The sequence below is a fragment of the Sorex araneus genome, chromosome 2, assembly GCF_027595985.1.
Source record: "Sorex araneus isolate mSorAra2 chromosome 2, mSorAra2.pri, whole genome shotgun sequence".
NCBI lineage: Eukaryota > Metazoa > Chordata > Mammalia > Eulipotyphla > Soricidae > Sorex > Sorex araneus.
In genome coordinates, this window is record NC_073303.1 from 365,936,971 (window position 1) to 365,959,974 (window position 23,004).

At 51.9% G+C, this 23,004-nt stretch overlaps 1 protein-coding gene across 5 annotated transcripts in view; it reads left to right on the plus strand.

The window, feature by feature from the left end:
* NEDD4L (NEDD4 like E3 ubiquitin protein ligase) overlaps positions 1 to 23,004 on the plus strand; it is a 271,293-nt gene that overhangs the window by 138,058 nt on the left and 110,231 nt on the right. For 4 of the 5 annotated variants that reach the window (XM_055127176.1, XM_055127175.1, XM_055127178.1 and 1 more), the window contains 3 exons: positions 10,285 to 10,366; positions 12,862 to 12,900; positions 15,677 to 15,730. In XM_055127176.1, coding sequence (XP_054983151.1) covers positions 10,285 to 10,366; positions 12,862 to 12,900; positions 15,677 to 15,730 — 175 coding nt within the window. Of the gene's footprint in view, positions 1 to 10,284; positions 10,367 to 11,514; positions 11,533 to 12,861; positions 12,901 to 15,676; positions 15,731 to 23,004 lie in introns of those variants that run through there. The other variant, XM_055127179.1, reaches the window with a different exon arrangement.

The window sequence follows — 23,004 nt, forward strand, 5'->3', positions numbered from 1 at the left end:
TTGAAGTAATAAATATGACTATTATTAATGTTTTCGTAACTTTTTATACTTTAAAATGTAATACTTGCTCACAGTAGAAACTTAAGGGAAAAATAGAAACCACAGTGAGGAAAATAAACATAACTTGTAAACTTATCATCTACAGAAAACAGCTATTAATTTTTGTTCCTTTTTTTCCCCACTGCCTTGATCTGACATGGAAATTAGTTGAATTTTTAGGTCCTGCTTAGTTCTCGGTTGTTGTGCTGTGATTTTTCTCTCATTTAAAACTATTCTTTGAAAACATGATTTTTGTGGCCTACAATACCCAAGTATATGATGATACTATAATCACATCTCTCTTGGACTGAAAAGTTGCTTCTAATTTTTCTCCCTATTTACGATGCTGTAATGACTATCCTTTGCAGATAAATATTTGCTTGCGTACTTGATGGTTCTCTGGGCTCGCTCTTTAGAAATAGATTTGTTGAATCACAGGCATCAGCTCTTTCAACGCTCTTCTTGATGTCGCTTTCCAGAAAACTCGTAACAATTTCTTTCCCACTGGAGACTAGTAAATGATCACCCTCTCTTGGAAACTGTTATTTTCTCATCTTTGACGGGATGTTAAAGATTTCCATCTCACTCTAAACTGCAAGGGCTGCTGAGTCCGATTTCTTTTCTCACACCTTCCAGGTATTTTCCTGCTTGTTCTGGAAGAGTTTTGTAAGCGTCACTGTTTTGGGTCACATTGATGGTTCGCAGAGACTATAATAGGCAAAGGGGGGACGAATGAGGAAGCCCTCGCTCAAACAGGCTTTCCCAGGAGCACTCTCCGTGGCGTGGCCAGTCCCCCGAGGGATGGGGGCAGCCTGGTCTGGGGGCAGCTGGATGCTTCCTGGCTGTCCCCCCATCCTTCCTACCTGTCATCCACTGAAGGCCCCTGCTCTCTTCCAGCCATGTCGGTCCTGCTCCCACTTGAGGCCTCATAGGGAAATGAAGCCTCTGCTCCTGGCGTCTCTCAGTCCTCGAGCCCCTAAAGGACACCATGGCAGCGGCTGGTAGTTCGTGGGGTTCGGCAGTGATTGTGGGCTCCGATGGAGAGGGTCAGCCGTGCAGGAGGACTAGCCTTCCCCGCCGTCCTTGCTTGTCCGCCGACGCTTCAGTCTGTCACAGAGAGGTCTGGCGTTGTCCCCTTGGTGTCACCCAGGACTGTCTTCGTTCGACGTGTCATAGGAGGTTGAGCAGTGGGCAAACCCCAGAAGGCTTGTCTCACTCCTCCACACCCCTCTCTCCCTATCCGCACCCCAGTGAGGTCTGGATCTTATTTCATTAACCATCGGGAGGAGGTGTGGCCTGAGGACAGGGGCAGAGGCCCCGGGTCCTCCCTGAGGGAGTCCTGTAGAGTCGGGATAGCTACTGGACATGGGCAGCGCTCCTTGATGACTCAGGACCGTGGGCCCCAGGGGAGGTGGGCCGTGCTGTGTCCACCCAAACATACAGATCGGAGCTCCGTGCTCACTGTCATGCCTGTACCCGGCCCCACACCCTTACCTGTGGGCACGAACTTGAGACCAACAGAAGCGCCTTGTTTGTGTTGGTGTGTGTCAGTGGTCCTCCCCGTGTGCTCCGCCTTGTCTCTGCAAAATGAGGGCTGCCTCGCTGGCAGTACATCCCGGATGTCTGCAGGCGTCGTGGCCCACCTGGCCGGGGCTGGGGAGAGGGTGTAGCCCCAGCACCCTTGTGGAGCCAGGCATGCCGCATCAGGCAGTCCCGGCCACGGGCTGGGCGGGGCCTGCACTCTGCGTCCTGCTGGTCTGCTCACGGGGCTGAGCTGCCCCCCAGCTCTCGACCCACCTTCCACGGTGCTTCCACTCCTTCCATCCTGCTTCCATCCTCCCGCTCCTTCCATCCTGACCCATCCCGGGCAGCGTTTCCAACTCCCCTGCTGGTCACGCGGCTGCCTGCCCCCTCGGCCCATCACAGTGCCCATGATGGTCAATAGATCATCACAGTGACCGTGTGGGGACAGGCCTCGTGCTGGCGCTGCTGGACGCTCTGGTGACTTCACCAAGGAGAAGCCGCTCCTCCCTCCCACTTTCCAGGTGGGGAAAGGGCCTCACGGGACGGCTAGGTGAGCTGAGCGGGGAGGGGACGAGGGGCTGAGCCCCAGGGGTGGTGACCCGAGGCTCCCTCGACCCCCAGATGGCAGCTGTGTGGGCATGTCCTCGCTCTGGGCCCAGCCCGCAGGCACCGGCGGGTGCTCCGGCCTTTGCTTAAGGAAGGTGTCCCCTACCCGTCTCTGCGGGAGGGGACGCCCAGGTAGGCCTGGGACGCTTGAGTGCAGGTGCCCAGCACCGCCGCCATGAGCTGCCAGAGCCCTGGCTCCTCCTGTCCCCGCTGTGCCCGCCCTTCTCTGCATCGTCTCCAGCGCGTTTCTCCTGGCCCGGAACCTAGTAGGGTGTCGCCTGAACCTAATGTCAACTTACCTCCCTGGGAGGGCTGGAGAGAGCGAGCTGGTCCCCGAGAGCTGCCCCCTACAGAGGCCAGAGGGCCGCGAGGGCGTGGCGCCCTCTCCCGAGCACAGCTTCGAGAGGCTTTGCAGTGCTCGTGGTAGCCCAGAGCGTGGAGCCCGGTCACCGGCACCCTGACTGCTGCCAGGAGTGAGCCGGGTGGCGGGCTGCTCACACAGTGCCACCCTCGCGTCTCTGTGGGCTGAGTGATGGGAAGGTTGCGTGTGCCCCGTTGGCGGACACCCGGCTTTGGCTACCAGCTCATCAGCCTGGGTTCAACTGGGCCACTGCAGCATTGGAGGGCTGAGGAACAGCCGGGAGAGGGAGGGTCAGGCTGGGGGTGGCCATGGCTGCCCCTCATAGGGCTGCACCATCGGAGCTGGACACTGGTGTCCATCCATGGTCTCCGGGGGTCCTTAAGGTGGCTCTTCCAGAAAGGAAGTGATGGCAACGTCCATTCCCACTTTCTCTCTGGAAGGTCCGAACTTAGAGTGGTTAGACCCTGCTACCGCCTGTGTTTGGTTCTGTTCCCAAAACGTGGTCCCACAAGCAAAGGGCTGTTGGCTTCATGCAGGAATGGAAGTCGATCTAGCCTCTATTGGAAAACGGTACAGAGACGCCTCAGAAAGTAAAAATAGAGCTGCAGTTGACCCAGCAGTTCTCCTAGGTATCTATCAATAGCTCACCAAGGCGTGGTTTCAAAAGAATATCTGCACGCTTACATTCATGGCCGCGCTGTTGACGTTAACCACGGTCTGGAAAACAGCCGATGCACCCCACGACGACAGATGAGCGGATAAAGAACTGGGGCTTAAGCACACAGTTCTCCTCCTCGATAAGAGACGAGGGAACCCTGCCTTTCGCTACCATGGGGATGAAACTGAGGAGTCACTCGGGAGTGATACAAGTCAGAAGAAAGACAAATACCAGGTGATCTCACTCTCTGGAGGTTTATACAGCAACAACCGGGACAGACAATGTCCAGTGAGAACAGACGCTTGGAGTCTGACCACAGAACGGAGGTTGCTGACGGGGCTCCGTGGAGTGTGGTGAAGGCTGTTGGGACATTGGTGGTAGGTGTGGTGAGGTAACATTATACCTTTGAGACACATAAACATTTACAGTCTTGTAAAATGTTACCTCGGTAAAAATAAATACGCCAAATGAGCACATAAACGATTCACGCCCCAACTCCCTCACACCCCCCCCCCCAACCTTTACAATTCTCAAGTCAACAAAATGCATTTTCACATTTCAAAGAGTGCGTAAGAGACTCGACGGGCACAGAGACGGCCGGTGACGCCAAGATTCCAGCCACCTATGGCTTGGTTTGGCGTTCCCGGTTCTGGGGATTGAATCCAGGCTTCGTGCCTGAAAGGTCTTTGCTTTACCATGGATTCGTTGACTTGATTCTTGAGGTCCCCAAGGACACAGTGGGGTGGGGGTGTGCAGTGAGGGTGCATCACAGCGAAGGAGGGTGGTCTTCTTGCTTCCTTCTGTTTCCTTCTGTTTAGTTGGAAAAGTATACGGCGTTCGTGGGCTAATGACCGGCAGCTCCGCCCATGAAAACCAGGGTGGCTTGCACCCCTCCCCCATAACCCAAACTGCCGTGGGCTTCTCGAGTCCTTCCCAAACACACTGGGGGTCTGGGTACGGGGTGCCGATTCTGAGTGGAACTCGTTGTTGGCCTAAGCACTCGGTTTCACTGTAGAGGCTTCAATGAAAGAGAGTTTTCTTGCGGCTTAAACTGTGGGTCGAACCCCATGTCACTAATAATTGGGGGTAGAAGGGTGGTCTCATATTCTGGCAGTAGAAAGGATTCTGAAGGCACAACAACCAAAACTTAATGCATCCTCCACTGCATAGTAAATCCAGATTGTTTTGTTCCAGCCCCAGGTGAAAAGGGTCGCATGTGGAAAATGCTTAAGGAACCCTGTCCTGAGTAATCAAGCGAGAATGGAATCCCAGGGACTGGGGACCCAGCTCAAAGGGTAGGCAGGAACCACAGGTTCGATCCCCAGGCGTCTTCTGGTGGGTCCCCAGGGCTAGAGTTTCACTGTATGGCAGTTCCATGTGAGGAATTTGTACTGTGTGGCAGTTTGACTGTGAGTTCGTTCCACTGTGAGGCAGTTCTGTGTGGCAGTTCCACTTGACGAACTTCCACTGTGTGGTGGGTCCACTGTGAGGCAGGTCCACTGTTTGGCAGTTGCACTTGAGGAAGTTCTGCGGGGCGACAGTTCAGCTGTGAGGCAGGTCCACTGTATGGCAATTCCACCGTGAGGCAGTTCCACCGTGTGACATTCTACTGTGAGGCAGTTCCTCCGGGTGGCAATTCGACTGTATGGTCGCTGCTTCCCAGGGTCCTGGGCCGAACACCAGGGTTGCCTCTCCCAGGAGCTGCCTTGGGTCGACCCCCGAGGAAGGTTCTGGAGCTAAGATGTCTGCAAGGCCTCTTCCCCAAGCAGGGCGTGTCTGCTTCTGCGCTCCAGGCCCCCAAGGCTGACAGAGCCAGAAGAGGGATCCGGAAAGGACATGCAGTGCTCAGGAGCAAGGGCATGTGTTCAGGATCTGAGAGGTGGCGCTTCAGAGAGCAGAAGGTGGGGCTCCTGGACTCTTGCTTCTGCCGTGGCCACGCCCCGCTTCAGGCCTCCTCCGTCCTTACAGAGGTGGCACCGTGGAGGTGCTCACGTGGCCTGCCCAAGGTCACTTGGCTAATTACTCCCTGAGAGGCAGATCCCATCTCAGGCCTTCCTCGGCAGGAGACATCTAGCCCCGGCATCTGGCCCCTCCTTCCGACTCAGGGCCAGCAAGGCTAGAAATTAGGTGACGGCCACCGTCGTGGCACGAAACGGGCCTAGAGACATCTCAGGAACTGCTGCCCCAGGTCACTCCAGCCCAGCAGCCCAGCCGGGGTCCCTGTCACCAGTGCTGGCACTGTGCCACGGGGTGGGCACACACTGCCCCCATGGTCCCTGCCAACTCCCTGGGGCTTCCTGGCTCACGTTTTGGCCTGAGGAAGCCTGCCCACCCCATCGTGGGGGTGGGGGCCCAAGGGGGTGGGACACCGCAGGCAGCTCAAGCGTGCTGGGGTGGGGGGGGACTGTGGCTGGTGCCAGGCTGCAGTTGAGGGGACACCAGGGAGGCTGGTGCTCAGGGTGAGTGGCTGAGTCGATGCCGATTGCTCTTCCCACGGCCTTGCTGCTTCCTGCATAAGCACTAATGTCCTCTCCCAGCCCGCAGCTTCCCGTGCCCATGTTCCCCCGCACCAGAGGGAGAAGGCGGCTGTGCCCTCCGGAAGCTGGAGCCCTGGGGGTCTCAGACTGTAGTGATATTTGTCACCAGTGGCTTATGTGAGGTGGGGAGACTAGAGGAGTTTCTGCTTTCCTCTCTGCTCGCCTCCGTGAACTCGGGGAAGGGCTGAGGGACAGAGAAAGGACCGAGAAAGTTGGCCACAGCATGGACTCTTCCTGGCTCCCGCCAGCTCCATCCAGCACTTGTCAGCCTCTGCCTGAGCCCCACCCCCCGATCTGCTTGGCGTGGGAATGAACCCCGCCGCCTAACTTCTAGGGGTGCCGTGGTGCTCGGGCTGGAGTGAGGAAGTGGGCACTCAGCCCTGACCTCTGTCCAGTTCTTACCAGGCCCATCACCCACCTGCACAGGAAACAGTTGCAGGAGATGAATAGTGCAGTGAAACGTTTTCTGTTGGGGCCGGGAGATAGTACAGTGGTTAGGGAACATGCCCGCATCGATTCCTGCTGACACTTGGTGCCCTTGGCATCACCACCACGTGTGTCCCTGGAGGCCCCCAGTGCCCCCAGTGACACTGTAGGGCTTGAGCAACGTCACGTTCTCAGGCCCTGGCTCTGAACTGACGGCTGATTCTCTGATGGCAAGAGGCCCGGTGAGGCCCCGGCACCTCCTGGGCACACTCGGAAGCCACCTCCCCCGCCCCCCAAATAAATAAAAATGGTTTTATTTAGTGATTTATGAGGAAGGAAAGAGAGTAATGCACTCGAGAGAACACGAGCTCTCCAGAGGTAGACAGCCAAGGATACGCGATTGCGTGAAGAAAGACACACATCCCAGGTGAGATGGGGCGGCCCACGGCGGGGGCAGGGCCCGCCGGCCTGTGCGGGCCTGGTGTGCGGGTGTTTCTCCCAAACTTCCCCCAGATGGGGGTTCCTGTGGGGTCCTCTGCAAGGGCCGTGTCAAGGGAAGAGTGTGGAACTTTGAGGGGGTCCACCTTCATGTTCTCCTCACCGCCTTTGGTTCCTGCGGGAGTGTCGCTCTGGTGGGCTCCAGCCTTCTCTGGGCTGGCGTTGGTGCCAGTTAGACTCCTTTTTTTGGCTTTTTGGGTCACACCTGGTGATGCACATGACTTACTCTTGGCTTCGAACTCAGGAATTACTTCTGTCAGTGCTCAGGGGACCGACCATATGGGATGCTGGGAATCGAACCCGGGTCAGCCGCATGCAAGGCAAACGCCCTACCCGCTGTGCTATCGCTCCAGCCCCGGTGCCAGTTAGACTCTTACCAGCCTTAGTTCTTTGGACAACCAAATGGGCCCAGCCGCCATGCGTCTTGGCTGCTTTAGGGCTGGGGACATGTCCCTTCCTAACTCCCATTTGGTCTTGTGTCTTCTTGTGACATCTCTGCCAGCCGCCTCCTCTCAGAGTCTGCCTGCCTGTTCAGATGGTGCAGGGGGGGAGCAGTTGTCACCCCCCACCCCACATCTCCGCCACTACTCTTTCGCACCCAGGATTCCTCGGTTCTTTGTTTGGGTTTGGTTTGGTTTTGGTTTCTCGGGCCATGTACTGCATGCAGGGTTCAGTGGTGCTTCCCCCTGGCTGGCACTCGGGGATCGCTCCTGGGTGATGTATAGGGGACAATACATACAGGGAGCCTAGAATTGTGCCTGGGCTCACATGCAAGGCCAGTGCCCAGCCCTCAGTACTCTCGCCCTGGCCCCGTGTCGGTCTTCCCCCGAACCTCCTGGCTGTGTTCCCAGGCGGACGTGTGCAAACCTGCCCCCTCCCCATCTTGGAAGGGGAGGCGCCCCCTGCAGGCCTGTGTGCCCACTCTGGACTCTCAGGGGCACCAAAGGGAAGGTTGTGACCGGGCTGCTCCAGGGCACCGGGCGCTTCCCTGCGGGGGCGTCACAGGCAGCAGTGAAGGTGGTGGCCGTGGGCGGAGCTGAGGTGCTGGGCGTGGGTGGGCTCCTGAGGGCGCACCCCCGCCACCTCCACGGCATGCTCACAGCCTGCGCTGGCGATAAGAGACTCCAGGCCTCGAGCTTTTTTTAGCAGTTGCTGGGTGGCTGGAAATAGAAAAGGAGTTTCTGTAGCAAAAGCAGCGCACTCTTTTCCAGCGGCATCTGCAGCAGAGGACCCCAGAGGGGTTGCTGTGAGCCTCGGGAACGTTTGCACGGAGCTAGAGAGAGAGAGAGAGAGAGAGAGAGAGAGAGAGAGAGAGAGAGAGAGAGAGAGAGAGAGAGAGAGAGAGAACAGAGGTCAAGGCTCGTGCCTTATAGGCAGCCCACCCTGGTTTGCTCCCTGGCACTGCGTGGTCCCCTGAGCACCACCAGTAGTTACACCCTGTGCACCACTGAGTGTGACCCCAGCCACCTCCCCCTGCAAAAAAAAAAAAAAGGAAGGGGGAGGTCACTGGGATTTGACTAGAAATGGGCATTCTGGGCTCCCACCCTGGTCCTGCTAGAGCTTTGGGCTCTTGGGGGCCAGGGATTAGCAGTCTGTGTCATAACCTCCCCACACCTGTCTCGGGATCAGAGAACCACACATGTGGGACTCCCACGACGCCACCCAACCATGGCTTGGATGAGGAAGCTCTGCATGGGGTCTTGAGACCCTGATCTGGGGCTGGGTCTCAGTCCGTCTTTGTCCTCACGCTGAAGGGGAGGGCCAGAGCGCGGCGGTGAGCTGTTCTTCAGTCGGATCCCTGAGAGACACGGGTGAGAGGGAAAGGATCGACTCGTATGTTTTGCCCAAAGCAGAGTGTTGAAAATGCTACATATACTAGAGAGTATCTAGAATATGTAAGTTCTGTTGTTTCCTCAGCCCGTCACCGAAGATGTATTATACTTCCGTTTAAGGTGCGTTTTAGGGGAAGAAATATTTGTTGTCTGTGCCAACATGCTTTCACCTACCGTGGATTTCTTTCGTGGAGAGCACCCTGTTGCTCCCAACACATCTCATCATTTGGTCACAGGTTTTCTCCTTAAAGAGTTTTGCAGGGGCTGGAGTGATAGCACAGTAGGTGAGCGTTTGCCTTGTACTTGGCCAACCTGGGTTCAATCCCTGGCAACCTGGGTATGGTCCCCCGAGCTCCGCCAGGAGTAATTCCTGAGTGCAAAGCCAGGAGTAACCCCTGAGCATCGCTGGGTGTGACCCAAAAAGCAAAAAAAAAAAAAAAAATAGAATTTTGTGGTGGGCAGTGGAAGAGATAGCGAAAGGACTTTACACGCCAGAGGCCTGGGTTCACCCCCACATCACATGATCCCCTGAATACTGCTGAGTGTGACCCAAAATAAAGCATTAGTAAAAAAAAAATTAATGTTATGGCATATTTATTGAGGTATGAAATCATAGTCGACCTCATCTTAAGCATTGTAGGACACCCTATAATCTTTGGGCCTATCCTGGAAGTGGCAAAATAAGAGTCAATAGTCCTGGAACAGTCACTAAAGGATATGAAATGAATAGAAATAAGTTAACAGCTAACGGCAATTAGAGGAGGGAAAAATTGGGGACTGTGAAAGCCTTTTCTATAGTTTTTCAGAATTCCCAGTTACCCAGGAGATCTTGATCTCATATTGCTGTAAAATGAGTTTTATTAGATTTTAGCGGTCCAGGTTAGCGCTAGGATGTGTGTGTGTGTGTGTGTGTGTGTGTGTGTGTGTGTGTGTGTGTGTGTGGACTTAACCCTTACCCGCAGTGAGCAATTATTTCAGTATGCTTCTTGCTGAAAGCTTTTGGTTTCCCAAGAAAATAGCAGGAACTGTGGGGCTGATGGTCAGGAAACCTGACTTTTCATTGAGGCTTGATTGGAGTCTCAAACACTGAGCAGTTCTTTCTGGATTTTCCGGGTTATGGTTTGGTTTTTGTTTCATTGCTGTTCTTTTTGTTGTTGATGATCGTTTGTTTGGCGGCCACACCCTGTGGATGCTCAGATCTGACTCTTGGTTCTGTGCTCCAGACTCTCCTGGTGGAGATCAGGGGACCGTATATGGAGCTGGGGATCAAACCCAGGTTGGTCATGTGCAAGGCAAGCGCCCTACCCACTGTACTATTGGTCCTTTTTGCTGTTAATCTGTAAAATGATAGGTGTTTTATCACCTCTTAAAGGAAAATAATTTTTATTCCATTACATGGCAGAAATTAGAATACAGAGAAGACATGTGCTAAATTTTTAAGTTAGATTCTGCTTAGAGTTAGTCTGAGCAAATTTTGTGTGGCTTTTAATTGTCTTTCCTGTAGTCTTTTGGGAATCTGTTTAGGGAAGAAAAAATAACACCAGCAGATAAAATATTTTAGTTATTAATGCAGATTATCTTCAAGGCAGAAGGAATTTTATAGGACTTTGGCTTTGAAATAAACATTGTTTCTATGGTTAATAAAATTAGTTGTTAGGCATATTGAACTGTTACTGCTTTGTTGGTAGAATTTATATGCACTAAAACGGTAAGTGATATTTACATTTTCATTTTGGTTTGGCCATTTAGTTGTATTTCTAAATGGAAAAAATAGTCCTATTAAATCTGGGTATTTTCTTACAGTGACCCATACGTGAAGCTTTCGTTGTACGTAGCGGATGAAAACCGAGAACTTGCACTAGTACAGACAAAGACCATTAAGAAGGTAGGTGCGCCTCCTTACAGTTTCAAATCATCGTTTACTGCAGTCACATGCTGCCTTTCGACTCCGTGAAAGTTTGCATCGTCCAATGGGAATATGTTTCCGTTTAAGCATCCCTCAGTGTTAAGTCTGAAAATTCAAGGGAGCTCACATGTGTGTGTATGAACTGACTATAAAAATGGCATTTTTAAATGAGAACGATTACAAGTCACAAAATCCTTTTCCCCCCTTTCAGGGGAAAACAGACGTTTTAAGAAATAGAGCAAAACAAGGATGAGTTCTTGCTGCCTTGTTTCACACGAGAGCTGTGAAGGAGAGGAGCGTGTGGCGGGTGAAATGGCGTGGTTTGTGGGAGCTGGGAGGCGTGGAGGGGACTAGTCTCAGTGGGCCGGGCTGCACCCCAGTTCCTCGGCCCCAGGGAAGCACGTGGCTTTTCCTCGAACTACTTGTGCGTGGACATGTTTGGCTCCCCAAGATTTCAGGTTTCGTTTTTTTTTTTTTCAGGAGAGATTTGTTGTCCCTAATTAAATCTCTGTCTGCCCATCCCTGTTTTCAGAGCGTCTGTAAAACAGAAATGACTGAGTCCTGCAGGCGGGAGCCTTTTATGGAGGACGCCTGTTTTCCCTCAGAGTCTCTGTTCTTATCTCTGCCTCCTGGCTCTTTGTGGGGAATCATTCTTTTTCACCCTGGCCACCTCTCAGGGTGCAGGTGTCTGCAGGGCAGCGGGGTGAGGGGGGAAAAGCATTTCCTGGAGAGCAAGGTGCCTTCGGAGCCCCTAACCCGAGAATCCCTTGTGTGTAAGTCTCAGCCTTGCCAGCTTGGTGGTCTCTACCTGGCCCGGGGGCTGGCCTGCGGGGTGGGGGGGGGGGGGGATTCTGTTTGGCAGGAGGATGGGGTTGTGCTGAGCGGGGAGGATCCCTTTGAAGGATGGGGCCATTGTTTGCTGTTAGGCGTCTGTCACTGGTTCCGTTTTCTGCAGAGCCAGGTGGGGGAGGGGTCTGTTGCTTGCAGCAAGGTTGGAGCGGAGAAGGAGCCGGCCATTTGATTGGGGAGCCCACCCGCGCTGGATTTTCTCTTCCGAGGAGAGGTACCCCTCCTCCCTGCTCCACCCTGGGGAGAGGAGGGTGTGTAGCCAGGCGGGCGGCCAGCAGCTCACAGCCAGACTCGGGGTTAGTATCTCTGTGCTGGGCTTGGCGAGATGCTCTCCAGAGCCGCATCTACCCACTCCTCTCGTGGTCGAGTGCGTGGCCCTTCAGTGTTGTGTGGTCTCGTGGTGCTGTGTCTGTGTCTCACCTGCTGTGTGCCTCCTCCCTTCTGCATTCATTTCGGGAGGCTGGTCCCTAGGACCTCTGTCGCCTACACAGGCGGGTACTTCTCTCCCCCTGCCTCCTCCAGCCTCCCCCCCACCCCCGTGCGGTCAGCTTCAGAGTGCCAACTTCGGACCCTCATTATTCAGGACTGGATTTGTGGGTGGGGAAAATGCTGGGTTTATTTTGCTTTTTGATGCCAGTTCAGCGTTGCACGGATTAGTCTGTGGTTTGGTTTTTTTTTTTTTTTCATCTTGCATTGCTACCTTTTTTTTTTCTTTTCTTTTCTTTTCCCCCTACCTCTTTCCTCTAAGAATGACAAAGGCAAATGCCATCCAACTGAAAAATGTCTATAGCCTTTGGTGAGGTGGTGATTTTTCAGGCTCAGCTATTGAGATGTGATTTGAAAGAGCTGCGTGTTTTCCAGAGAATGGCTGTGCGTGCATGCACGGGCTGTGTGCTTGCTCTTACAGTATCCTTTTCATCTTAGTTTCCTGGATGCCTGTCAGCCCAGCTTTTGTTCATGCTAAGGACATAAGTGTCCTTCCCAGGTTCTTGCGAGAGTCAAATTTAAACAGATAACTGGGGTGATGGATGGACAGAAGGGTCAAAGGATAGGAGGTGAACGTTTTTAAACCTGGTTACTTGCGGGTAAAAAAGGTTACTTTTGATTTGCAAGTGGCATGCCTTTTATCCTATGATCTGATCAGTGTTCGATAGAAGATACAAATACTCAAATTTCAGTATTGATATAAATAATAAACACGTTCCCCCTTTCTGCCACCTGCTTCTTGCTCTCCAAAAAGATTGGGGACAGGTTGATGGATATGTACGAGTTCATAACCTTCCTGATAAAATATTTGTATCTGTGTTCTTTCTTAGAGGGTGTATTTATGTTTTCATGAGGATGACGCTGCCGGTCTCTGGCATCTTTGCTGGGTGGTAGTGTGCAGTTTGCGGTTTCTTATCTGTGCATCACCTGGTTCCTAAATGCATCCCCGCCCAGTCTAGTCTGATTTATAGAATCATCTCAAAAGAATTGGCTGGATGCTTCTTTTATTGCCTCTTTAAAATCTCTGTGCTATTTTTTTTTATCAAGAAAGATGTTTTGAGAAACGACTGTGTTGTACTAGTAACTGCTAATATTTCAAAGCTTGTAAAAGATATCACAAGATCATTTCTCTCTTCCAGACGCTGAACCCAAAATGGAATGAAGAATTTTATTTTAGGGTAAGTTTTTCATTTTTTGGTACTAATTTTTTTGATAGCTAGATATGTTATCAAAGTTGATTCATATTGATCAAAAGCTGTTTTTAGTATAAAAAAAGAGGTATTTTTTCTTTAAAAATTAAAATGCAACTCCATTTTTACTTTCATGAGTCATCAGCTCTGAGTGGTAATAAAAACTGAAAAGAACCCCCAAATACTAAGCATGTTCCAGCTAGTAAAGAAAATTTTTTAATTCACATATGTAGTATGAGTATGGATGGGTGGGGAAAAATTACTTTTGAAATTCAAATATCATTGAAATTAAATAATACTTATCTTTAACATCTAGCAGAGCTAGATGCAGATTTGTGGGCTTTATTTTCTTCATACTGAAATTTTGGAATGCTCAGTCTTCTTAGCTATTTCATGGAAAAGTGTTTTTTTCCCCCCTCTTTCAAAAGAAAATATTTTCACTTCTGTGGTCATACAACTAAGAATGACTTGACCTCAGAGAAGGTGCTAGATGGGATCTCCTGGTCAGGTGAGGTCTGGTGTAGAGGCCAGAAACCCTGCCTGCAGGAAAGCCTTTCTCCTAGGTCCCGGGACCTCCTTCAGTCCCAAAGCATTTTCTGTGCTTCAGACTCAGACCTGCCTCCATTACAAAGCCACCATCTGTTTTCTGTTATGCTCAGAGCTGAAATCCTGCATCACAGTTTAATACTTGGTGGGGTCCTGTGTGCAGGCTAGCCCAGATGGATTTTAAATTACTTGGTGAAGAATATCCGCCTCAGTTAACTCTCCAGGATAGCTTTCTCCTCGGAAAAAACTCCGAACAACTCAAAGCCCTTTCAGCTTCACACGTTGGCCCCAGTTTTCTGAGTCTTAGTACACCCGTGTTTTCGGGCCTCTCAGCTGCAAGCACACGCACACGCTTTCTTTCCTTGGTTTTTGTTTGGTTGGGTTTTGAAGTAAAGCCTTTGTTTTCTTTATTCTTTAGTCCTATGATAAATGAACATTTTTTTCATATCATAATTATTGATTTTTGCTGTAAGTAAATAGTTATTTTAAGTGCATAGCTGGGACTGGAACAATAGCACAGTGGGTAGGGTGTTGGCCTTACATGTAGCCAACCTGGGTTTGATTCCCAGCATCCCATATGGTCCCCCGAGCACCGCCAGGAGTAATTCCTGAGTGCATGAGCCAGGAGTAACACGTGTGCATCGCCAGGTGTGACCCAAAAAAGAAAAAAAAAGTGCATAGCTAAGTGATTTTTACTACTTCATTAAGTTATAGCACAGTCGGTAGGGCGTTTGCCTTGCACGTGGCTGACCTGGATTCGATTCCTCCGTTCCTCTCGGAGAGCCCGGCAGGCTACCGAGAGTATCTTACCCACAGGGCAGAGCCTGACAAGCTCCCCGTGGCGTATTAGATATGCCAAAAACAGTAACAAGTCTCACAATGGAGACGTTACTGGTGCCCGCTTGAGCAAATTGATGAGCAACAGGATGACAGTGACAGTGATTCTTTGAGTCATCCTGGAGGGTCTACGCCATGCTAGTCCTGATAAAGCAGAATGCATGGGGCAGCGCCCCTCGCCCCCTTCCTAGCACTGACAAAGGGCCAAGAGGCCTGTCCTTGGCCAGCTCTGTCCCCAGGCAAGGCCGGCCATGCCCAGCCCCGGTGAATCTCTCCACTGCTTTGGCACTCATGACTTTGTACCATTCTCTGTCCTGAGGCAGTGAGGCCTACCAGTTTGCTCCGCCACCTCTGTCTTCCTCTAGATGCTGGAAGAGCTGCCCCAAGACTGACTTTTTCTGTGGGGGTCCATGCCTTACCCAGGCTAGAAGGCCTCACCCTAGGAGGCTGATGCTCGGGACTGGGACCCCATGAGGAAACTTGGATATTCCCGTCTAAGTAGGGATTCCTGCCGTGATGGGAGGAGTCAGGAAAGAGGCAGAAGGAGGCATGGAAACCTTGCCAACTCGTGTGTCGGAAGTGGGCTTGGGGATTCTAGAATCTTCCAACCATGGACTTCAAACTTGATCCAGTTCCCCAGAGTCTAGCATAGTGGCAGCTGTGGGCTCTCTGGTGAATGACAAGAGTCTGCATGCTCGAGCTGCTATGAGAGTTAAATGCACTTTTAAAATGTGGACTTGGGGCCTCAAGTAAAGACATAGGCCTGAAAACCTTTTTATTATTAGACCCGAGACTTCCCCAGGCCTGCCTCTGAACATACAGCTATACACTTTAGGTGCATGGGGATTCCCCCCACTATTTTTTTTTTCAGTATCAGTGATGGAACCAGGATGCTATACAACCAAGGCAAGGTGCATTTTATTTATTTATTTATTATTTTTTGCAAGCATTTCATCACACTTTATTTTTTTTTAATTCTTTTATTGATTCACCATGTGGAAAGTTACAAAGCTTTCAGGTTTAAGTCTCAGTTATACAATGCTCAAACACCCATCCCTTCACCAGTGCACATATTCCACCACCAAGAGGCAAGGTGCATTTCAGTCCTGGTTGGAGGGCGCCTTTTGTAAGAGAGATTTCAGAATTCTTTTTATTATGCTTGCAGTGATCCTGCCTGAGAATAGCTGATGGAGGCATTTTTTTTTAACCCTGATATGCCCAACCATTAGGTCTAGGACAATAGAAAAATCAGTATTGGAAACTTGTTTGAGTGGATTTGGGTTTTATTCATCTTACAACACTTAAACGAGGTGCATTATAAAGCAGGGTGTTGCCTCATTTTATCCTTATTATTTCTGAAACTATCTATGGCTCCTTCTAGGTCAACCCATCCAATCACAGACTCCTGTTTGAAGTATTTGATGAGAACAGACTGGTAAGTAGGTCTGGTCTCTTTATTTTTCGAACACTGAATTTGGGGATGCGTCTTGTAAAACTATGGTATATATCCACCCAGAAGGTTATTTGTGCCTCATTACCAGGTTACTGTCTCTAGTGCTAATAAGTATCTTTGTGCAGCTAAGACAGAGGGGTTGATAGTTTTTTATCATCGTTAATATTAATAAAAGTCATGGTAGTGTGGGAAAAAACACAAAAAAGATAAAGAGAGCGGGCACCACACTGCGGGCACTGGGCACAGGGCAGCGGTGCTCTGTCTCTCCCGCCACCCGCGTTCAGTAGTCTCCAGCCGCTTTCCCCACCCCGGGGAGGTGGATGGCAATGATGAGGCAGGCGAAGGAAGGAACGGAGCCAGGCTGGTTGGTCTCAGTTGCAGTTTATTCCATTCCCATCTCCATTCTCCTCTGATTCTCCTCCTGCTTCTTCCACTCCCATCCTACTTCATTCTCCTTCTCCTCTGGGTCTCGATCTGGATCTGGCTTCTCCATATCTGGCACTGGGACTGGCCCTGAGACTGGCCCTGGAGCTGGCCCCCAGCCCACTCTCAGAGCCTAGTTAAATCCCTAAGAATGAGGGGTTGGGGCTTACACATAGGTGTGGTCACAATCAATAGGGAGTAAAGTTCTATCCCTTAGGGGATGCTTCTTCTAGGACAGATTCTCTTTCAGCAGGACACCCGCCCAAGAGCGGAATCCCATGGCTGTGTTTCTCCCCTCCTTGTCCAACTAACATAAGTATTCATAATATTAATCATTTTGTATAGACATAGCAAGAGATGCATTAAGCTTATAGAATTGCTCTCCTGGGGTCATCTCGATCTCAGACTACAGTGCTCAGGCCAGATTAGTCTTTCCTATCCCTAGCAGGGTCCTAGTCTCGTCGTTGCTTTTGGATCATGACATGACATGCCCATGACCAAACTCTTAACATATAGTTAAGCATTAGGCGCTTTGGCCAGGCCCATCTCGATGCCAGGGTAGCACATAACTCACCACTTGCCCTGGGTCCGTCCCATCCCTCGTCGGGACCCTGCTTTTGGGGGTGCTAGGAAATAAGGGCAGCTGAGGCTTAAGTCAAGAAAGCAGATACCTGGGAGTGAATAATATTTTAAACCAATTAAATCCCATGTTACCAAAGCATATTAACAACTGTCTTTCTTTGTCCATACAAAAAGATATTGTTTTAAAGCAAACTATTCAAAAGACATAAGGAGTGCAGAAAGGCAATATTGACTTATAGTACAAGTACACTGTCCTATCAAGGTCTGACCTTACAAATTAACAGAGTCTGATTAGGGGAAGAGCTGAATGACTAGTTGGGGAAGGGAGCATAGAAGTGATTACATATAGACAAAGGAGTGGGAGTGACTCGGGAGCACTTTGATGGGTGTGACTGTTATACCTAAGCTCCTAGTGGCAAGGGGAGCAGGACATACTGATGTAGTCTAGAATTGTTTAGAGATCATTACCAGATAAGCCCAAACTCTGTGGCAAGGGAGAAAGGACAAACCAATGATATCCTACAGTAGTGGTCTGGCAAACCATATGTTTATACTCAGCTATTTAGGATGCAGGGTAGTAAGCAAATCTGTTCAAAGGCACCATAGTTATATGAACAAACCTTTGGGTTCATTTCGCAAACTTTATAGATATATTTTTTATTTTAAGGGCCACACCCCATGGCCCTCTGGGACTACTCTTGGCTCTGTGCTCAGGGTCACTTTTGGGGGTATGTGGGGAGCTAAGTGAGGTGCTGGGATCCTACCAGGGTCAGCTACATGCAGGGGAGAACCTTCAGCTCTGTACTATCTCGCCAGCCCCCAGAGTCTTTGAATAAAAGCCAGGGGTGCCGAGATGATTTTAGGCATGAATCTCGCATGCGACCAACCCGAGTTGAATTCCTGGTACCACATGGCCCCCAAGCATCATAGGGTGTGACTCTGGAGGTCCTGAGTACCTACACTGTAGGATCCTCGGTCGGCTAGTCTGGTGGGCTAAGAACCACTGGGAAAGGGGCCCTGGTCCTCCCGAGAACCACCTGGGAGCCCCCCTCCCCTCCCCACACCCCCAGTTTAAACTGAATGGATGACAGTCTTATGGTCCGAAGATGACCGTCTTAAGTTTTTCTCTCTCTCTCTCTCTCTGCCCATTATATATACTGTAACCTATTCAATAGTGAATCTCTCTGAAAAAACAAACCTAGTCAATAGTATAGGGCAAAAAGTGAGTCTACTTAGTAGATAAAGGCTCCGGTGTGTGTGTGTGTGTGTGTGTGTGTGTGTGTGTGTGTGTGTCTGTGTGTGTGTGTGTGTCTGTGTGTGTCTGTGTGTCTGTGTGTCTGTGTTTGTAAGTGTGTTCTGTCATGGGAGATTCTTAGAAAGTACCGTTAGAGAAAGAAAAATACACCTGAGGCATAACGCTGATATATAAGCTCCCGTTTTACAAACGCTTGATGGATGGGTCTGTGTGGCGCTGTAATTGATAGAATAGAGATTTCATTTTAGAAATGGAATCAGAAGCAGAGCTGGCTGAGCAGTGTTTGGCCAGATCTCACGAGAGGGCTGTGCGGCCGGTCCCCAGAGCCAGGCGCCCGCCATCAGGAGGGCTGAGAATGTCTCCATGTCTGCCTGGGAGGCTCTCTCAGAAGTGAGGCTGTCGCTCTGCTCCAACCCAGCTCCCCTTCTCTAAAAACTTTGGCAAAAACCCTCCATTTCTGCACAGTTCAACTGAAACACCACATATTTAATAGCTTCAGGTTTGTTTTTTATTTTTTTCTTTTTGGATCATACCCGGTGAGGGGTTACTCCTGGCTCTGCACTCAGGAATTACTCCTGACGGTGCTCAGGGGACCATATGGGATGCTGGGATTCAAACCCAGGTCGGCTGCATGCAAGGCAAATGCCCTACCCACTGTGCTACCGCTCCAGCTCCTAATAGCTTTAAGTTTAAGAGGATATTTGCTTTGTGAAAGCCTTGAAATCAACCTGAAATACTTCCCTGTGTGGCTGAGGACAGGCCTGAGGCCTGGAACCCTTTAGGAGACCCTGCAGAAGAAGCCCTGGGCAGGCTGGCCCGAGTGGGCCCGCCTTTGCCTTTACGGTGGAGCTCAGAAACATGCTCCATTTCCTGTGCCTAGTGACATTCTCCAAACAAGAAAACCAACTGGGTGACCTCCCATTCTGATAGCCTTTTCTATGAAGATATCTGGGTTCTAGGTGGCTTGGCCTAGACCTCCCTCCACTTTGTCACGGAGCCTGGTTCCTGGTAGCCTGAAGGAACCCCATCCCCATGGCGGCGTGGGTGACCCCAAGGGCCTTTCCCGTGAAGCGGAGCAGAGGTTCTTCTCAGGGTGGGCCGCTCCCCCCACCCCACTCCCCACCAGACTGCCCGACTGGGAACCAGACCCCGCAGGGCACTACTGTGCCAAGCCTCTGGCCCCTGCGGGCCAGCCCCAGGCCAGGCCTTACTCGGTCCTTGATTGAGTAGAGTCACTCTTCTTTAGAGTGAAGAGAGGGTCACCTCTGAGGAAAAGTGGCACCTCTTGTGAAGAGTGGTATTTTTTTTTTTTTGCTTTTTGGGTCACACTCGGCGATGCACAGGGGTCACTCCTGGCTCATGCACTCAGGAATCACCCCTGGCGGTGCTCAGGGGACCATATGGGATGCTGGGATTCGAACCCGGGTCGGCCACGTGCAAGGCAAACGCCCTACCCGCTGTGCTATCGCTCCAGCCCCTCTTATGAAGAGTGTTTTAAGCCACAGTTTGGTTTTGCTTTCTCAAGGGAAGTTCACGGCCAAGAACACGTTACTTTTTCAGCCACGGTCTGGATCATGAGTCTCTCAGCCGACCCGGCCAAACCCCAGCGGGCTCTGAGCAGAGCCCTGAGCACCCTTGTGGGGAGACAGGCCAGGCCGGGCACCCTGGGTTTGACGCTCATCCCCTCTCCCCACCTGCCTTTGCTGCTGGCGTCGGCTTGGCTGTCTCGGGGCTGCCAGTTCTGGCGGTGGTGGTTTTTCTTTGTCAACTATTAATCCTACTAAGACAATACATGGCTGTCATGTGGCTTGGCAGTTGGTGGTGTTAAACACACAGGCTCCCGTGTCCCTCCCGGAGATCATTTTTTATTTGGCATGGGAAACCCCTGCCTTTGGGAAACAGATCGGGTGGGTGGGTGTCAACACGGGGTTAATCCTCCGCACCCTGGACCCAGCACTGTTGACAAAGTCATGCTTTGCAGATTTTAAAATAAACGTTTTGTCACTCTTTGCAGCTTGGTATTTCCCTCACCTAGTTTTCACTCCCTCCTAAAGAAACCTCTGTGAAGTTACTGATGTTCCAGGACTGTGGAAAATAGTAAAAATTTTAAAACACACAGAATACATTCCCATTAAAGACAGAGCCCCTGGCAGTGTTTCGAGCATGCTTTGCGCTTGGATTTTTTTTCTCCTTAGGTCTTTTTTGGCCTTGGAGAAGAAAGAAAAGAAAGAGAGAAAGAGGGAAAGAGGGAAAGAAAGAGAGAAAGAAAGTGGGTGGGAAAGGAAGAAAGAAAGGAAGGAAAGAAAGAAAGAAAGAAAGAAAGGAAGGAAGGAAGGAAGGAAGGAAGGAAGGAAGGAAGGAAGGAAGGAAGGAAGAAAGAAAGAGGAGAGAAAGAAAGGAGAGAAAGAGAAAGGAGAGAGAGAGAGAATTCTGTTTGTGCCCCCACTTCAGTAATATTGCTGACATCTTTCTGGAAGACAGTCAGCTGCTGGTGGTGTTTTTTTCTGTATGGCATTTAAGCAAAGTTACTACAAAACCACATGCGGTGGGTGACAGCCTTCTTCACTTTGGGCAGGGGACGTTGTTTGGCTCCCATGTGGCAGCTGGGAGAGAATGCTTTCTCCAGCTGGGTTCCTGCACTCCGCGACTCCCATGCCTGATTTCTTATTATGTGTGAGGCTGAGACACACACACACACACACACACACACACACCCCTCCCCCTTTAAATGGAAAGCTCTCTGGTAGTTCCAGTGTCTGGAAGAGCTGTGCATTGTGCCCCTTGGCTTCGCTGTCTGGTTACTCGTGGATCGTGGTCTAATTATTTTGCATTAAAGAGACACTCGTTCTGTGGGTGTGCAATTGTATTTATAGTAGGGTTTATTAGTTTTCATTCCATCGTGGTAGAGCGGTGATAGCATAAATAACCGAGACTTGGAACATCAGATGCTCGGGAGTGGGTTTCCGTGAAGTCCTGGCATTTCTCCACATGTCCCTGCTGGCTGGCCGGGGTGGGGGCGCCCCCGGGGGGTGGAGGGGCATGCTGTGTGCCGGTGGCCTCTGCAGCAGCCCCCCGAGGCCCGCAATGCGGCTTAGATTTAGAGCCACCGGGGATGTTGTATGAGTGTGTGTGTGTGTGTGTGTGTGTGTTGCCTCCGTCAGCTGGGCGAGCTCCTTGCTGGGGCCACTCGTGTCTGATGGAAAAGTAGCAGCTGGGAAGGTGCAGTTTCAGGCTCTTGCTGTTTAAAGAAAGAGGGAGTGAGTGTGAGCGCGAGGGGGGGACGCTCCGCTAAGCCCACAAGCTGGCATTGGAGGGGGAGCCGGCGGTCATGTGGTTCTGGCCACCCTACCCTCTGTCACAGTGCGGACGAGAGCTTTTTGCTCTTATCCAATCATGCCTGGAATGTCGCTTGCCACTTGGGTTATTTCTGCTATCTGTCGCTCTCGGGGCCGCAGTGCTAACGGTTTGGCAGATGGGACACTTTTTCTTGGAGTTTGTGTCGCTGGCTTTTGACTTCCGGCCGCACCGGGCTTGTGGTGGCCGCTCGCCCTGTCGCTGCCGGCCCCCCTGGGCACCATGGCCCATCGGCTTCGGTTTCATTTTGGCGCCGGCCGCAGCAACACAGCCCCCGAGTCGGAGATCCTAGAGCAGGAGCCCGCCGGAGAGGACTTTTCCATGGCATTCCACACGCTGCCGCGGCGCAGCGGCCCGGGCCCGGCCGAGCAGGGCGGCGGCGGCCTGCAGGAAGGCGTGGGCGCGCTCAAGCGCAGCTCGTCCATGTTCATCCCGCAGCTCCTGGGCTCCATCGACGCGCGCCCCACGCGCAGCTCCTCCGTGCAGATCTCGCTGCAGCGCAAAGCGGCCGACGGCGCGGCCGACGGCGCGGACGGGGACGGCCAGGAGCCCCCCGAGCCCCCCGAGTGCGCCCCGAGCCCCGCGGCCCGGGGGTCCGGCCTCCAGGTGAACGGCACGTGCGGCGGGCGCTGGGCGCGCTGCGCGGGGGTCGAGCGCGGAGGCCGTGCGCTCCGCATCCAGCACCGCGCCTCCAGCGCCGACGTGCGCCAGGTGACGCTCATGCCCTTGGGGGCCGAGGGTCCCGCCGCGGCCGAGCCCCGGCGGTGGTCCCTGCAGCACGTTCCGGATGCTTCTGGGAGCTCCGGGAAGCGGTGCTTTGTCTTCCAGCTGCAGCAGCAGCCCCCGCCCCCGCCAGGCGCCCCCGTGCTGGGCAGCGACTTCAACTTCGGTTTTACGGGCACGAAGGGGGACAGATTGGTGAGATACCCCCGCATCCGCCTGGAGAGGAGCACTTCGTACCCCACCCAGCCGCGCGCCGAGCAGGGGAGTCCCACGGAGGAGCGAGGGTCCCCGGGACACCCTCAGACGCCGCCCCGGGGCCGCAGAGGGGCTCCGGAAATCCACAGAACGAATTCCGTGGAAAGGGGGCCACAGGGTCAGGGCTGCATGTTTAAGATCAGGCAGGATCAAACGGCAGGGCAGCAGCATTTCCGGATTCTCGTGACTCGGGGGTCGGAGGAGGCACCCCAAAATCCCGAGGATCATAAGGCCAGTAGTCCCGGCCCCACGGTAGCCGGCGGCCCGGTAAGTGCGCGCGCGTCTGGTGTGGGACAGTGGGAAGTGGCCGCGCGCAGCCCAGAGTCGGGGGGTCTGCAGGGAGAAACCGCCTTCCTCTCTCTTCTGAGTTTCCTTGCTGGGGTCCAGTGTCACTTAACTTTTGATTGAGTTTTGGGAGCTCAGGATTGGAGAGAGGCCTCACGAAATGAGCAATTTCCAAGAAAACAAGTTCTGTGGTCTTTGAAGTCAGAACAATATTTTTAAAAGCCAAAGCAACCCGCCCCTCTGTTTTTCAAGCCCTTTATAATTAAGAGATTTCTTTTTTTAAATGTGTTACTTTGAAATAGTCCCTTAGCACCCATATATGTTGGTGTTGGAAATACACTTATATGATGCTTGGCAATGTAATCCCATGAAACTTTTT